At 42.8% G+C, this 18,708-nt stretch overlaps 1 protein-coding gene across 1 annotated transcript in view; it reads right to left on the bottom strand.

The window, feature by feature from the left end:
* Window positions 1-3,414: 3,414 nt before the first annotated feature.
* The window catches only part of LOC128931425 (uncharacterized), a 94,366-nt gene continuing 79,072 nt past the window's right edge, over window positions 3,415-18,708 (bottom strand). Inside the window, exons 11-13 of the mRNA XM_054252388.2 lie at window positions 11,653-11,697; window positions 6,831-7,906; window positions 3,415-6,144 (exon numbers count right to left, since the gene is read on the bottom strand). Of these exons, the coding sequence (XP_054108363.2) occupies window positions 7,903-7,906; window positions 11,653-11,697 (49 nt within the window). The 3' untranslated portion in view covers window positions 3,415-6,144; window positions 6,831-7,902. The remainder of the gene's footprint in view (window positions 6,145-6,830; window positions 7,907-11,652; window positions 11,698-18,708) is intronic.

Raw genomic sequence — 18,708 nt, 5'->3', positions numbered from 1 at the left:
CAACCTCCGCCTCCCGGGTTCAAGCAACTCTACTGTCTCAGCCTCCTGAGTAGTTGGGATCACAGGCATTGCCACCAAGCCTGGCTAATTTTTGTATTTTTAGTAGAGATGGAGTTTCACCATGTTGGCCAGGCTGGTCTCGGACTCCTGACCTCGTGATCCACCTACCCTGGCCTCCCAAAGTGCTGGGATTACAGGTGTGAGCCACCACACCCAGCTGTTTTTTATTTTATTTCTTAGACAGAGTCTTACTCTGTCATCCCACCGGAGTGCAGTGGTATGATCTCGGCTCACTGCAACCTCCACCTCCCAGTTTCAGGAGATTCATTCTCCTGCTTCAGCCTTCCAAGTAGCTGGGATTACAGGTGCTGCCATTACACCCAGCTAATTTTTGTTTTTGTTTTTTTTTTTGAGATGGAGTTTTGTTCTTGTTGTCCAGGCTGGAGTACAATGGCATGATCTTGGCTCACTGCAACCTCTGCCTCCTAGGTTCAAGCGATTCTCCTGCCTCAGCCTCCCAAGTAGCTGGGATTATAGGCATGAGCCACCACACCTGGCTAATTTTGTATTTTTAATAGAGATTAAAAATACGGGGGTTTCTCCCTGTTGGTCAAGCTGGTCTCAAACTCCCGACCTCAGGTGATCCACCTACCTTGGCCTCACAAACTGCTGGGATTACAGACATGAGCTACTGTGCCTGGCAAATTTTTTGTATTTTTAGTAGAGACGAGGTTTCCCCATGTTGGCCAGACTGATCTTGAACTCCTGACCTCAGTTGATCCACCCACCTTGACCTCCCAAAGTGCTGGGATTATAGGCATGAGCCACCGTACCTGGTGCCACCAAGGCCCTTTTTTAATGTATGTATGTATGTGTGGATGGATGGATGATGGATGGATGGATATCCTTCTATCCTCCTTCCTGTCCTTCCCCATAGGCAACCATTCTCATATGTTTAATTATATATATATATACACATACACACACACACACACACACACACACACACACACACACACAGATTTTTTGGGGGCTTGTATGTGTTCATATGAACTATTGTCATTCCCAGCATTAGGTTCTGGCCCATGCTGAGGTCTGAAGGCAGATAATTGACAGAAGAACACTCAGGGGTCTGCAGGCAGATGAAGTATGATTTTATTCAGCAGCTCTCCTACACTGTCTGTCTCTGTCTTGGCTGCTTGCTGTGGCGCTGTGGCGCTGCGGCTCCTGCCACCCTGCGCACAGCTCCACAGCCAGCTCTCCCTACAGGGTCAGCAGCTTAACTCTTTCTATAGGCACAAGCCAAGCTGAGCCCTGGCTCCCCACTGTCCATCTACAGGATGGATAGCTCTGGCTCTGTTTCCCTAGGTGCATGCTGCATGCACAGTGTCAGCAGGGCAGTTATACCTTTTACAAACAATAGTGGCTCCAAGCCAGTTGATGTGCCTTCCCATGTTATGGCTACATAGCTTCAGTTATATATAACAAGTGGAGTTATGTGCCTGCACTTCAATCCCACTGAGTCATGCAGGATGTTTACCTTGGCCTATTCTTGACCAAAGCATATCCATGTACCTTACAAGTGTGTTGTTTGGTTTGTGTGTATTTTAATTTACATTAGTATTATTGTTATATATCTCATTCTGTCTTTCTTTTTTTTCACTTCTCACTCTGTTATTGTTGTGTGTTTTTTTTTTTTTGAGATGGAGTTTCGCTCTTGTTACCCAGGCTGTAGTGCAATGGTGCAATCTCAGCTCACTGCAACCTCCGCCTCCTGGGTTCAGGCAATTCTCCTGCCTCAGCCTCCTTAGTAGCTGGGATTACAGGCACATGCCACCATGCCCAGCTAATTTTTTTTGTATTTTTGGTAGAGACAGGGTTTCACCATGTTGACCAGGATGGTCTCAATCTCTTGACCTTGTGATTCACCCACCTCGGCCTCCCAAAGTGCTGGGATTACAGGTGTGAGCCACCGTGCCCGGCCCTTACTTTGTTTTTAAGACCTATACATGTTAGACTGGGCATGGTGGTTCATGCCTGTAATCCCAGCACTTTGGGGGGGCCAAAACAGAAGGATCACTTAAGCTCAGGAGTTCAAGACCAGCCTGGGCAACATGGTGAAACTTTGTCTCTACAAAAAATACAAAAGTTAGCCAGGCGTGATGGTGCCCACCTGTAGTCCCAACTACTCAGGAGGCAGAGGTGGGAGGACCAGGAGGTTGAGGCTGCAGTGAGCTGAGATCATGTCACTGCACTCCAACCTGAGCAACAGAGTATACATGTTGCTATGTACACATCCAGTCCATGATTCTGACTGCTGCATAGTGTGCATCCACACATTGGTCCTCTCTGCTTCCCCAGTACTGGGGAAAGTTGGAGGCACCCCCAAGTGTCTCCAACTTCCCACCACCAAGACAATGCTGCCATAGCAGCTGCACGTGTGATTTACTTTAGGCCCATGTGGGAATCTTTAGTCAGTCTCTCGCCTATATGGTGTCTTTATGTGCCTCAGAAAAGGCACCTTTTCCTCCTGGAAGATGCAGCCCCAATAGTAAAGCTGAAGGTTCAGGAATGTGGAGCGTGGGTTGGGTTTCAGCTCCTACTCACTCCGGTGGGTGGAGCCTAGTTAAGGATACAGTCTGTAAAACTGTGGGAAGTGGCCCTGCAAACAAACATCCTCTCCTTCTAACTTCAGCAGGTTTCTGTTGTTTGCAACATCTGTCCTGGTTGGTATAGGAAAGGGGAGGGTCCCAAGTGACTACAGAAATCTCATTATAGGATGTGCATATACTTAATTTGACCAAATATGCCATATTGCAAGAGCGCTTTATACATGGGTAGATGACACCATTTGTGTGTGGGAGTTCCATGGGAACTGGAAAGTCAAGTATGGCTGCAGCACACTGGTGGTAGAGCAGATGTGCCTGCCTGAGGCCAATGTACCGCACTCACCCACTTTGTCTTGGAGATGGCAGGGACACATCTTTTCCCTTAACACTATTGTCTTCTCATGTGTAGGACACAGGCAACGTGACTGGCCTTGTATACCTAGGCCAGCAGCTCTGAGTGACTCTGCCACAAGTGGTGGAGCTCTGGTCCTGAGCCATCCTGCCTCTGCCCTTTGGTGAGCAACCTGTGCCAGACACAAATGGGGACTAACAGTTCCCACTGAAGGACACCAGGACAGGCATAGATTCAGCCATCCAGGATAGCTCTATTCAACTGGTAAGGTTTAAAACCCATCAGAAATTCTTAGAATTCTTGAATTGATCTGAATTCCATTCAGATACATTTAAACTCTCTTAAAACAACCATGTGTAGAGGTAAATGAAACACCCAAATTATAAAGAAAGCTGTTACTCATTTTCATGCTGATATTTTCTCATGACAAATGAGGATAATCACAATGAGAACTTCTACAAGGAGACAGAAGACACAGTTCATGATTTTTTGGGAAGAAATCAATGAATTTTTCAGGTGATTTCTGAAAGATGATCCCAGAAATCAAACAATGACTATCTTTCTTGTGCTTGTGAACTTAGAATTACACCTCAGGACTTATAATAAGCCTGGGTAACAGCCCATTATGCAAGGATGTGAATCACTCTGAATACCATAGCTATGACCATTATTATGGGCAATTATAAGTAAGCAAGGAGGTGGGCTTTGAGAAACAGTACAAAGGAACAGAGGGAGAAATGTATACACCAGTGTGTGCATAAACAGGATCCAGAAGATACTTCCCACCAAAGGGGTCTAAACATAAAAACGGTAACATACACACGGCATTCCGAAAGATGAGCACAGGTTAAAACCTGGAGGCAGCTGCTATGTGACAAGACAGACCCAGAGATTCACAAATGGACTGGATGGCTCCCCTAAGACAAAGACATCCACCATCCAGTGGTGCCTGACTTACCCTTTTTGAAGGGCTCAGCGGGCTTTATTCCCTTCTATCCTTTGTCCCAGAAATGCATCACCCACTCAGGGTCCTAGAGCCTACCTGTTCCTGCCGTGCCTCTTTGTTAGAGCCCCATCCCTAAATACTCGGAGTCACTAACTCTCATCTTTGGGCTCTTGATGTTCCCTTTAAAGAGTCAGCATTGGCTTCTACTCCATGTGAATCCAGAGTCAGCATCTTTCCCTGCTGTGTCAGCCCGGGCCCTGCTCTTTCATCATAAAGAATGATATAAACCAGAATCGGCTCCTGTAACTCATTGCTAGGTCTCAGTTTGGGTTTGGATTCTCAGGCTACCTTTACTATCATCCCCATTCTACTTGATTCCAAGTCTAAGGTGTTCCCAGTTTGTTTATTTGTGTATTTATTTATTGGATTTAAAATCTCTTTCTTCTGAGAGGCTCAAAGCTCATAAAATTTTTTCAAGGAGCAGCTACTTAATAATGATAAAGAAGTTATTACGCTACCATATAACTAATCCAGAAATAGGTCCAAATTAAGGCAAAGAAGATTTGAGTTGGCTCCTGAGGAAGTAGTTGATAAAAGAGGAAGCACAAAGTAGGATTAGGCCATGGGCACATGGCCTGGAGTTCATCTCATCCTGGAGTTCTTCAAGGAGCAGACAGAGCAGTGGATCTCACATAGTCTAATCACCTGCCTGCCGGCAGGGTAAAGCCAGGGCTTCTTTTATATCAGGGAGCACTTTAGAAGGGTGGCTAGGTGTTGTACTTGCAAGCTATAATTCTGTATTCTTAATGATTGAAAAGCACCTATTTCAGAGTGATAATTAGGACTGAGAGCCTGCCTAGGATTCCAAGAGCTCAAATGGCCTGACATGTCTGGCCTTCTGGACCCTTGGAGCATGGGCCTGCCTGTTCACCACTCATTTTCCTAGCCACTGTTATAGGGCCAAGCAAGTGGAATCTTAAATGCTAATGTCCATTAAGTTAAAAACAGCTTCCAAATAATCAAATCTGACCTGCTGTATCCAAGCCACACTTGCCAGTTATCCATTCCCAACTACTATAGAAGGTTTCTATTAAAGAAAATTCTCCAGCAGTATTAATGCAAACAGAGAAGATCTCTCTAGGCAAAACCATTCAGGACATAGGCATAGGCAAGGACTTCATGAACAAAACACCAAAAGCATTGGCAACAAAAGCCAAAATAGACAAATGGGACATAATCAAACTCCACAGCTTCTGCACGGCAAAAGAAACAATCATTAGGGTGAATCGGCAACCAACAGTATGGGAAAAAATTTTTGCAGTTTACACATCTGACAAAGGGCTGATATCCAGAATTTACAAAGAACTAAAACAGATTTACAAGAAAAAAACAAACAAGCCCATTCAAAAATGGGCAAAGGATATGAACAGACACTTTACAAAAGAAGACATACATGAGGCCAACAAACATATGAAAAAATGCTCATCATCACTGGTCATTAGAGAAATGCAAATCAAAACTACATTGAGATACCATCTCACACCAGTTAGAATGGCGATCATTAAAAAATCTGGAGACAGCAGATGCTGGAGAGGATGTGGAGAAATAGGAACACTTTTACACTGCTGGTGGGAGTGTAAATTAGTTCAACCATTGTGGAAGACAATGTGGTGACTCCTCAAGGACCTAGAAATAGAAATTCCATTTGACCCAGGAATCCCATTACTGGGTATATATCCAAAGGATTATAAACCGTGCTACTATAAGGACACATGCACACGAATGTTCATTGCAGCACTGTTTACAATAGCAAAGACTTGGAACCAACCCAAATGCCCATCGATGATAGACTGGACAGGAAAAATGTGGCACATATACACCATGGAATACTATGCAGCCATAAAAAACAATGAGTTTGTGTCCTTTGTAGGGACATGGATGAACCTGGAAAGCATCATTCTCAGCAAACTGACACAAGAACAGAAAATCAAACACCACATGTTCTCACTCATAGGTGGGTGTTGCACAATGAGAACACATGGACACAGGGAGGGGAGTATCACACACTGGCGTCTGTCGGGGGAAATAGGGGAGGGACAGTGGGAGGTGAGCAGTTGGGGAGAGATAGCATGGGGAGAAATGCCAGATATAGGTGATGGAGAGGAAGGCGGCAAATCACATTGCCATGTATATACCTATGTAACAATCTTGCATGTTCCTCACATGTACCCCAAAACCTAAAATGCAATAAAAAATAATAAAAATTACAAATTAAAAAAATTTAAAAAACAGAAAAGATCTAACATCTCTAGAATTCCCATGAGCTGCTCAGAATGTGCAGGTGAACAGGCCAGCCCCAACAATCAGCAGTGCCCCACCCCTTCTCAGCTGGGGCCTGAGAACACATGAGTGAGAAAGTTTCACTCTGTTGCCTCAGCCAACAGCTAAAAATCCTAACTCGCATACCAGGCTCCTTAAGCAATGATAAATCTTCACTTCCTCCTTTATTTCCTTACCAAGAGGGTAGTTCCCAGTTTCAGTGTGGAGGCCAGAAAGAACAGATTACATCACTCTTCCCCCACAGTGATTTGCTCAGTCATCTTAGCAGGCTGCTTAAGAGATAAGTCACCCTCCCTATATTTCTTTTTGAAAGCCAAAACTAGAGATTATAGTTCTCAATATAGGGCAGTTGTTAAGATATCCCTTGATTCCTATCAGCCTAAGATCCTCAAAATAAGCCCTCAAGGTATATCTCTAGGACTTGGGTGGAGGTGGAGAGTAGGCTAATATACTGAACTCCAGGTTGAGGAGACCTGGCTTCTAGTCTGAGCCTTGGTGTATAACTATGAACTTGAGCAAGTCCCTGCACAATCGGAGAATGCCCAGCCTAAAATTTCTTATAGAGATGTGAAGGTGATCTCACCATGTTGCCCAGGTTGGTCTTGAACTCCTGGCCTCAAGCAATCCTCCCACCAACGCCTCCCAAAGCATTGGGATTACAGGCTTGAGCCACCACACTTGGCCAACAATAAAATTTTCTACAACTCTATACTAAAAGAAGAAAAGGGGCTACAGCTGCTGCATAAGACTTCTGGTAGCAAGTTCTTCTACTCACAAGAGCCACACCAATAAGAGACAGACCCTTAGTGGTGGGACAGCCACCTCAGGATAGGTCCATGGTCCCCATCACTTGGGAAAGACTGGGTCACAGGAGAACATGGCTGCCATCCCCAACCCTGTTTCTCTATTTCTCTCCTCTCCTTTCTCTTCTCTACCCTGAGACTAGATTATTTATACTTTACAGGAAGAAAAAGTGTGATACATTCTCCTGAGCTTCAGAGGGAATCACTGTCAGTGACTGAATTGAACTCAGATGTTTCTGACACATAAATCAACATTTATATAATCACCATTTCTTTGCCAGCCTTTTGAAAAATGTTGACTTACACTGTTTGATCTCATATTTAACAATTTATTTTCTCATACTTGAGACATCATAATACTTAGTGTCATAGGGTGAGGGGCCAGTTAAATAGAACCTGCTGTGATGAGATTTCTAATCTAATGAAAGAGAAGTCAGAGGTGAAAAGCTCTAAGATCACAGATAAAAGGCACAGACAAATGCATCCACAACTAATCACAGCTCTACAGAGTTAGTGTAGGCTTGGAGACAGTTGATGGATTGAATAGAGTATTATGCATTAAGAAGAGAAATTACTGGTCAGGCAAGGTGGCTCAAGGTGGCTAATCTCGGCACTTTGGGAGGCTGAGGTGGGTAGATCACCTGAGGTCAGGAGTTCGAGACCAACCTGTCCAACATGGTGAAACCCCATCTCTATTAAAAATACCAAAAAAGTATCTGGGTGTGGTGGCATGTGCCTGTAATCACGCTACTCGGGAGGCTGAGGCAGGAGAATCACTTGAACCAGGGAGTCGGAGGTTGCGGTGAGCTGGGATCGTGCCACTGCACTCCAGCCTGGCGACAGAGTGGGACTTCATCTAAAAAAAAAAAAAAAGAAAAAGAAATTATTACTGGGTATGCACATTTTTCTAGAAACAATTAATTAGCATTTTACCACCTATTTCACCACCAAATCTAAACATTGCCAATTCTGCTCTATACCTAAAGAGTGATCATTTTTAAGTTATAATTTCAAACATGGACAATAGCAGACCTTTTGTAAAATTAACAATTATTCGCTGATTTATATAGTGAGTAGTATAATAATCCATGTACTCACTATCCAGCTTCAACAATCATCAACTAAGGGCCATTATTATTTTATCTGCACTATGACTGACTTCCTCCATCCTGTGCTGTTTTGAAGCAAATCTCAGGCATCACCATTTCAACTTTAAATCTTTAATATTTAACTCTAAAAGATAAGAACTCATTTTAATGTAATCACTCCAACACTTAAAATTAATAACCCTATAATATCCAAGTGATCATGTTTTCGGTAGCAAGTGAAAACTGTTGGCCACTGGAGAGATGTGAAGTACTGTCACTCTCGTAGGCTCTGTGGTTAAATGCGACATGTTTCTAGCCTTGCTGACAAGACCCCAGAAAGTGGGTGATGAGATTTCACAGCAAATCTAATTTTTATTATTTGTTTATCCAGCAATCTCTGCCTCCCGGGTTCAAGCAGGGAAGTCATGAGCATGAACTCTCCATGAAAGGAAGATTAGGGAACCTGCCTCCTCATGAACAATTCAATTCTCCTTTGGAGAAGTAGAGACTGCATGTAATGAGCCAGTGCCATGGTGTCACACATTATGTCAGAGCTACACACATAGCTCAGGAATGTGAGTGAGTGCTGTGGACAAGGAAGTGCTTGCACAGCCAGAGCACAGTCCAGAAGCCACAGTCTATGGGAATTTCCCCTGTCTGATGCAGTTGGTTTCTGTTTCGTTGGAAATATTTTAAGAACTTACTTGACATTTTTACTTAAAGGTTTATTTAACCTATTTAGTGCCGTTCACAAGGGTTAGAAGAAAACATGGAGTCATGTAAAAAAATGTTTCATTGTTGTTTTGTTTGTATAGATTTGGGGGGTGTTATGTAGCTATGTTACATGGATATAATGTGTAGTGGTGAAGTCTGGGTTATGTCATGTAACCATCACCTGAACAGTGTACATCAGGCTCATTAATTAATTTTTCATCCTGCACTCCCCTCCCAACCTTTCACCCCTCTACGTTTCAAAAAAGAGTTTTAGTTATAAGGGATATATGCAAATTTGCCACATTCCTTTGTAACAAGGGATTGGTGATGTTCCTTTAAAGAATGTTATATAGGCTAGGTGTGGTGGCTCACACCTGTAATCCCAACACTCTTGGAGGCCGAGGCGGGAGGATCACCCGAGGTTAGGAGTTCGAGACCAACATGGCAAAACCCTGTCTCTATTAAAAAATGTACAAATTAGCTGGGCGTGGTGGCATGTACTTGTAATGCCAGCTACTTGGGAAGCTGAGGCTGGTGAATCACTTGGACCTGGGAGGCAGAGGTTGCAGTGAGCCGAGATCATACCACTGGACTCCAGCCCGGGCGACAGAGCAAGACTCTGCCTTAAATAAATAAATAAATAAATAAATAAATACATGGTTATATAAACAGAGGTCAATTTATGCAGTTCCTACAGTTTCATGTGCAAAAAATGTTATAAACCAAATCCTGTTTTAGAAGCTTTAAAATAGAGCACATAAAAAGCTAATAATTATTCCCTAATTTATGTTGTTTGGAGTCTAGATTTTTGAACACACTTTTTTTTTTCTTAAAATGAAACAATCTCAACTAGTCTTGAAGGATTGCATATCCTTGGGGCTATGCATGCCTTTTCACTCCTGCAATAGCCACCCAACTGGTTTTTATATCTCTCATCCCACCCTCTCACAATGAGTTGTCATCCTAAAGTACATATCTGGTCCTGCCACTTCACTGATAGGCATTTAATGTTTCTATTACCTTCCCAAAATCCCCTAGTTTCTTAGCATAGCATTCAAGTTCTCTGTGACCTGTTCCTGACTTGCCAAACAACCTTATTTCCCTCTGCTCTCCACCCTCCACATATTCCCTCCTCCAGCCATACCACTAGTAAATGCTTTTAGAACATAGTCCATATTTTTCCAAACACTGAACCACTGAATTCATTTCTAGAACTAGGGTCAATATAGCCCAGTATTTAAGAGTTGCAACACCAGGCCGGGCGTGGTGGCTCACATCTGTAATCCCAGCACTTTGGGAGGCCGAAGCAGGTGGATCACCTGAGGTCAGGAGTTCAAGACCAGCCTGACCAATATGCAGAAACCTTGTCTCTACTAAAAATAAAAAAATAGCCAGGCATGGTGGCACATGCCTGTAATCCCAGGTACTCAGGAAGCTGAGGCAGGAAAATCACTTGAACCCGGGAGGCAGAGGTTGTGGTGAGCATGTCAAATGCTTTGCCAGTGCCTGGCACATAATAAACATTCAATATATAGTAACTCTTATCCTCTACATTTCAATGTGTTAAGGTCCAGCTATCTGTCAAGACCTAGCTTAGCTGATACCACTCTGTGAAGCCTTTCCAGCTCCTCCAGCTGAAAGTCAGCTCCTGTCTTCTGGGATCCCACAGCTCATGCATACTCTCTTTCTCAGCCCTAACTACTTTCTGCCTTGTACTATAATTATTTATATATACATCTCTGCTCTGCTTTACTGAATCCCTGCTATGTGCTAAGTGCCGTAAGTTCCATGGGGGAATAAAAGATGAAGAAAACTTTGGTCTTTGCTGTACAACTGCTCACATTCTAGTTAGCAAACAGGGCAATTCAAATACAATTCACCAATGTTTGTTGAATAAAGTTGAGACTCATACTCATCATTAGAGTGTTCTGTTTCTCTGAGGTTCTCTTTTACAGAAGAATCTCAAAGTGTAAGCCAGATTTTAAGCCCAGGACCATTTCCCCACTATTAAGCAGAATTTATCTCTTGAGGGCAAACACACTGAAACATAACTTGAACATAGCTGAGTTTAGTGTATTATCAAGGGAAAAGTAATATTGGTGATGTCAGAGACAAATGATGCCATGGTACTATGACTTCCTTTGCTCCCAAAGCTTTTGCCAAAATAAATACACAATGTATTGGACCTAAAATATTGCATAGGGCTATAAATCACTTCTAGCCTCCTTTTCCTGAGGAGGTAGTTGTGATGAGCATTCTTGGTGTACTTGTAATTCAAGGCAGAGCAGATGGTAAAAAAGGCTGCATGCCCATACTGCATTCCCTGATCCTGTCTGCAAATGTTGAAGGCCATGAGGTAAACAGCCCCCTTGGGCATCCAATCCTAACTGCTGAAGGAGTCCTCTGTCTTGTAGTAAATGACACTTTAAGTCACCATCAGGTTCTGAATGTCACCAAGACTTCAAATGAGGCTGTTCAGTCTCCTGCCTCACCCAAATACCACAAGATGACACCTGTAGAGCCTACCACAAGAGGAAACAGAGCAGCTGGGCAGCATATTTTCACCATGTGAACAGAGCACATGTCATCAAGTTGGCTTCTCATGAAATGACTGCTCTGGGCTGCCAGAGAAAAAGTGGCTTATTCTCTCCTGGGCAAGGTATCCACTCCCTTTCTTCTCTGCCCTTCACTCCAGGCCCACTGAGCATGACAACCTTGTGAAAGGCCTAGGCTGGTTTCCTCACTCTATCTCCAGGGTTGTAATTCTATGGGTAACTGTGATAGAGGAAGCTTTACTCACATATGGGCCCTTCCATGTTTCTGAATGTAATGTGGTTCTGAAACACTGAAAAGACAAATGTATGAAAGTCAAACAATAGGCTTACCTGTGTTAAGGGCAGTTCATTCCCAGAAAGAGAAAAATATTATAAAATGCCGAGTTACATTTCACATTTTAATCACAGTATTGAGCAATGTATTTTTAGCATTTGTAGTTATTTTTTCTTTCTTTTTTTTTTTTTTGGAGATAGGGTCTTGCTCTGTTGCCCAGGCTGGAGTGCAGTGATGTAATCACAGCTCCATGTAGCCTCAACCTCCTTGGGCTCAAGTCATCCTCCCACCTCAGCCTCCCAGGTAGCTGGACTACAGGTACACAGCACCACACCTGGCTAATTTGTTATATTTTTAGTAGAGACAGGGTTTTGTATGTTGCCCAGCCTGGTCTCAAACTCCTGGGCTCAAATGATCCACCCGCCTCAGCCTCCCAAAGTACTGGGATTACAGGTATGAGCGATTGTGCCCAGCCTCTTTTTATTCTTAACAACTGAATATATGTCAGCCGACACGTGACTAAGAGTTCAGATGAGGCTAAAGATTCATTGCTCTCAGTGCCTCTGAGGAGCTTGTCTCTGTCTTCTTTTGGCACGCTTATGAGAGCAATGCTTCCAATCACTAGCATCTGCAGCCTCATTTATTTTCTCAGTTCTATTCATTTTTATTCTTAATAAAAAGAGGATAATAGGCCGGATGCAATGGTTCATGCCTGTAGTCCCAGCACTTTGGGAGGCCAAGGTGGTTGGATCACGAGGTCAGGAGATCGAGACCACCATCCTGGCCAACATGGTGAAACCCCCTCTACTAAAAATAAAAAATCAGCTGGGTGTGGTGGCACGTGCTTGTAATGCTAGCTACTCAGAAGGCTGAGGCAGGAGAATTGCTTGAACCCAGGAGGCAGAGGTTGCAGTGAGCTGAGATTGTTCCTGGTAACAGAGTGAGACTCCGTCTCAAAAGAAATAAAAGAGGAAAATAGAAATTGTCACTGAAACACCAGTGTGCCAACAACACAGAGAGCAACTGGCAAGACAGCATGCATTAGATCTTCATTGTCAAATGCCACACTGCAGCAGTCTAAATGGGAGATGAGAGTCCAGATATAAGACTAGGCTAAGAGGCTGTCAACGCTGTACAGTACCATACAGGTCACAGTTGACCTGTGTGGACACTATCTCATTTGCTCATTACCTCACTCTTTCATCTCACACCATACCCTTCACTTTTAAGGAAGAGCAAGGATGGTAAGATTATGGAAATCAGTATTTGCTCACCATGAATTATTAGTAAACAAGTATCATTTATCTTACTCAATACGGTAAATACTGAGTAACTGCATAACCATCTGATGAGATGTTAAGAAGAAAGATGTTAAAGGAGCTCTTTACACAGGACCACAGGAAGCACAACAAACCAACAATATTACAGAGTTAATAAATATCAGTGATGAGGCTGGGCTCACTGGCTCACACCTGTAATCCTAGCACTTTGGGAGGCTGAGGTGGGTGGATCACCAGAGGTCAGGATTTTGAGACCAGCCTGACCAACATGGTGAAACCCTGTCTTTACTAAAAATACAAAAATTAGCCAGGCATGGTGCCGGGCATCTGTAGTCCCAGCTACTTGAGAGGGAGAGGCAGGAGAATCCCTTGAAGCTAGGAGGCGGAGGTTGCGGTGAGCCAAGATCGCACCATTGCACTACAGCCTGGGTGACAAGAGTGAAACTCCATCTCAAAAACAAAAAAACGAAACAAAACAAAAAACACCAAAAAAAAAAAAAAAAAAAAACAAAAAAAAAGTGATGTACAAACTAGGCGTCTATGAAAAATGCTGTTGGGTTCTACAAGTTACCTGAAGAAGTCTAGAATCTTAACCCATCAATGGAGTGAGCCAAGTGCCCTTCACTGAGACTGTGCTCTGAAGAGTGAGATCTTCTGCATGGGGTAACACACCAGCAAGTAAAAAAAAAAAAAAAAAAAAAAAAAAATTAAAACAAAGACTTGGCCAGGCACAGAGGCTCACTCCTGCAATCCCAGCACTTTGGAAGGTTGAGCTGGGCAGACTGCTGAGGTCAGGAGTTCGAAACCAGCCTAGGCAACATGGAGAAACTCTGTCTCTACTAAAATTCAAAAAATTAGCCAGGAGTGGTAGTGTGTACCTGTACTCCCAGCTACTCAGGAGGCTGAGGCACAAGAATCACTTGAACCTGCAAAGGTTGCAGTGAGCCAAGATTACACCACTGAACTCTAGCCTGGGTGACAGAACAAGACTGTGACTCACCAAAAAACAAACAAACAAAACCACACAACAACAAAACAAAAATAAACACTTGATTCAAACAGAATGTAAAAAATGACACATGAGAAATTTGGGGATTTAAACACTGGATATTTGATGATACTGAGAAACTGGGCCGGGCACGGTGGCTCACACCTGTAATCCCAGCACTTTGGGAGGCTGAGGTGGGTGGATCAAAGCCTGACCAACATGGAAAAAACCTGGGTTTCTACCAAAATCACAAAATTAGCCGGACATGGTGGCATGCACCTGTGATTCCAGCTACTCAGGAGGCTGAGGCAGGAGAATCACTTGAACCCGGGAGGTGGTGGTTGCGGTGAGCAGAGTTTGCACCATTGCACTCCAGCCTGGGTAACAAGAGTGAAACTCCGTCTCAAAACAGAAAAAAGAAAAGAAACTGTTGGCTGGACGCAGTGGCTCATGTCTGTAATCCCAGCACTTTGGGAGGCTGAGGTGGGCGGATCACTTGAGGTCAGGAGTTTGAGACCAGCCTGGCCAACATGGCAAAACCCCGTCTCTACTAAAAATACAAAAAATTAGCCAGGCGTGGTGGCAGACACCTAGAATCACATCTGCTCTGGAGGCTGAGGCAGGAGAATTGCTTGAACCCAGGAGACAGAAGTTGCAGTGAGCCGAGATCTCGACACTGTACTCCAGCCTGGGCCACCAAGCAAGACTGTCTCACAAAAAAGAAACTGTTAATTATGTGTAGGTGATTATATCTTTACAAAAAGAACCCTAAGCTCTTAGTAATATATATTGAAATATTTAGGAAAGAATTATGTGATGTCTGGGATTTGCTTCAAAATAATACAAGAGGGTGGGAAATGAGTGGAGGAAGAGATGAAACAAAATTGATCACGTGTTGATAATTGTCAAAGCTAGGTGATGAGTAACAGGGGAATCATCATGAGATTCTATTTACTTTAGTATATATTTGAATTTTCCCATAACAAGAAGTATGTAAAATTTTGGAAAATTGGAAACATAAATTAAAACTGGATACAGAGAATCCTGCCACATCAACATGGACAAACATTAAGAAAAATATTGGGGGTAAGGAGTGGTGGCTCATGCCTGTAATTCCAGCTTTTTGGGAAGCCCAGGCAGGAGGATGGCTTGAGGCCAGGAGTTTGAGACCAGGCTAGGTAACACAACAATACCCTCTCTCTCCAAAAAAAAAAAAAAAAAAAAAAAACCAAAAGAAAAGAAAAGAAAGTAAATAAAAGAAAAATTATCCAGGCATATTATACGGACATAGTAGCATGAGCCTGTAGTCCTAGCTGCTCTGGAGGAGGATCGTTTGAGTCTAGGAGTTACAGGCTGCAATGAGCTGTGAGCATGCCACTGCACTCCAGCCTGGGTGACAAAGTGAAACCCTGTGTCCAAATAAAAACTGTAAAATAACATTGGGAAAAAACAGTTGCAGAAGGATAGGTACCAAATGATGCCATAATCTCATGTATATAAAATGTCAAACATGCCAAAAACTACAATATAAACCTTTAAGGGTACATGCATATATCAGTCAAATTAGGAAGACCAGCATAGAAAGGAGTGGTACAAATTTCAGAAATATGGTTACTAGGGATGGAGGAAGGGGAATACAATAGGAGAGGGTTATACAAGGGGCTTCAACTATTTTTGGAAAGTCTGACATCTTTTTGTTGTTGTTGTTGTTGTTCTGTGACAGTCTCCATCTTGTGGCTCAGGCTGGAGTGTAGGGTGTGATCATAGCTCACTGTAACTTCCAACTCCTGGGCTCAAGCACCCTCAGCCCCTAGAGTAGCTGGGTTGCACCAGTGCACCACCACAACTGGCTAATTTTTGTATTTTTAGTAGAGACGGGGTTTCACCATGCTGCCCAGGCTGGTCTTGAACTCCTGGTCTCAAGTGATCCTCCCATCTCAGACTTCCCAAAGTGCTGAGATTACAGGTGTGAGCCACTGCAGTTGGCCAAGCCTTACACCTTAAATTGGGTCATGGACACATAGGCAAATATGATATTATCTTCTATACCTTTCTGTATTTCTGAAATATTTCATAGGAAAAATATATAAATAAAATTTTAAATGAAAAAAGTGAAACAGGCTGGGCACTGTGGCTCATGCCTGTAATCCCAGAACTTTAGGAGGCCGAGGCGGGCATATCACCTGAGGTCAAGAGTTCAAGATGGGCCTGACCAACACAGAGAAACCCTGTCTTTACTAAAAATACAAAATTAGCTTGGTGTGGTGGTGTACACCTGTAATCTCAGCTACTTGGGAGGCTGAGGCAGGAGAATTGCTTGATCCTGAGAGGAGATTGCAATGAGCCAAGATCGCACCATTGTACTCCAGCCTGGGAGACAAAGTGAGACTCCATCTTAAAAAAAGAAAAAAAGAAAAGACAATTTGTTAAATTACTGGCAAACTTATTAAGAAAATAATTAGAGAAAACTCAAGATCAAAATCAAGAGTGAAAAGAGGCTAAGCATAGTGGCTCACGCCTGTAATCCCAGCTACTTGGGAGGTGCAGGCAGGAGGCTCAGACGGGATGATAGCTTGAGGCTAGGAGCTTAAGACCAGCCTGAACATTATTGTAAGACCCATATCTAAAAGAAAGAAGAAAAAAAAATCTAGGCATGATAAATGCCTGTAGTCCCAGCTACTTGGGAGGCTGAGGCAGGAGGATCACTCGAACCCAGGAGTTTGAGGCTGCAGTGAGCTATGATAGTGCCACTGCATTCTAGCCTGGGAGACAGAGCAAGAAGTGGAGGAAGAACTTCACTAGAATCTCACCAACATTACAAAATAGTAAAAGGATGTTATAAATAACTATATAATGATAAATTTTCAATTTTAAGTGAAATGGTAGATTACATACTTATAGCTTTCATTTATTCCTGATATTGTTAAGTTGTGTTTCTCTATTTCTTTACCAGTTTAGTAAGTTTATAATTTTTTTCATTCTTTTCAATCATCCAAATTTTGGTTACATTAATTTTTCCTAGTTAGTGTTTTCAATTTGATTGAATTCTTTCTTTTATTATTTCTTTCTTTATACTTACTATCAGTTCATTTTTTCTTTTCTAGCTTTTTTTCTTTTTTAAATTAAAGCTTAGGTCATCGAATTTAGATATTTCCTTTTTTCAAATATGAGCATTCAAAGCTATAAAATTCTCTCAAAGTACTGCTTTGGCTGCATTCTACAAATTTTGATATGTTGTGTTTTCATTATCATTCAGTTCAAAATATTTGCTAATATTCCTGGTGTTTTTTCTGTAATGCATAGATTATTTAGAATTGATTGTTTAGTTTCCAAATATTTGGGGATTTTTCTAAACGTTGTAGTTTTTTTTTTTTTCAGACAGAGTCTCACTCTGTTGCCAGGCACCAGGCTGGAGTGCAATGGCATGATCTTGGCTAATTGCAACCTCCACTTCCCGGGTTCAAGCAATTCTCCTGTCTCAGCCTCCCAAGTAGCTGGGACTACAGGCATGCACCACCACGCCCAGCTAATTTTTGTATTTTTAGTAGAGACGGGGTTTCACTATGTTGGCCAGGATGGTCTTGATCTCTTGACCTCTTGATCCGCCTTCCTAGGCCTCCCAAAGTGCTGGGATTGCAGACGTGAGCCACTGTGCCCAGTCACATTGCATTATTATTAATACTAATTTGATTCCATTGTTGTAGAAAGTAAAAAGTTCTTCTTCAAAGTTTATCTTTCTGTTAAAGAATAATAATAATAAATATTAGAAATAATAGTCTCTTTTAAAGACTTTCTTCAAAGCCTTCTTGCTTTTTGCTGGTAACTCTTTGTTAAGACTTAGCCTATGTAGCTATTAGATATAAAAGAATAAGGCTGGACGCGGTGGCTCACGCCTGTAATCCCAGCACTTTGGGAGGCCAAGGTGGGCAGATCATGAGGCCAAGAGATCGAGACCATCCTGGCCAACATGGTCTCAAAAAAAAAAAAAAAAGAAAAAAAGGGTGCGGTGGCTCACGCTTGTGTTCCCAGCACTTTGGGAGGCTGAGGTGGGTGGATCATGAGGTCAGGAGATCAAGACCATCCTGGCTAACATGGTGAAACCTCGTTTCTACTAAAAATACAGCCAGCATGATGGCACATGCCTGTGGTGCCAGCTGCTCCAGAGGCTGAGGCAGGAGAATCACTTGAAGATGGGGGTGGGGGGGTTGCAATGAGCGGAGATTGTGGCACTGCACTGGGCGACAAAGAGACTCCGTCTAAAAAATGAAACAAAACAAAACAGGTTTTATGGCCAGGTGCAGTGGCTCACACCTGTAATCCTAGCATTTGGGAGGCCAAGGTGGGTGGATCACCTGAGGTCAGGAGTTCAAGAGCAGCCTGGCCATCATGGTGAAACCCCATCTTAAAAAAAAAAAAAAAGAATAAATACATTCTATGTCCTTGTACTTTAACCAAGATATTTGTGCTGGACGTGCTCACAGGCATGTCCCAGCTCGCAGCCTATGCCCCTTCCTTATTTAGAAATGTTATAACTTTTCTAAGTCCTTTCACAAGCAACTTCCTCTTTTCCTTTGTTCTCCATTGCCTTTACCTACTTAGGAAAGTTTTAAGTTGTTAGTCAATCAGGTTTACCTTAAACTGTGAAGTCCAGCTCCAACCAACAGAAATAGGACACAGCAGTAAAGACCCAATGCATAAGAAGTAAATATTTCTGCCTTTCCTTTATTCAGTGTGCTTTCATGGCAAGATTGCTGACAGA

This window comes from Callithrix jacchus, chromosome 2, assembly GCF_049354715.1.
Source record: "Callithrix jacchus isolate 240 chromosome 2, calJac240_pri, whole genome shotgun sequence".
Classification (NCBI taxonomy): domain Eukaryota; kingdom Metazoa; phylum Chordata; class Mammalia; order Primates; family Cebidae; genus Callithrix; species Callithrix jacchus.
Note: the sequence above shows the minus strand (reverse complement) of the source record. Positions and strands in the feature narration are given on the sequence as shown.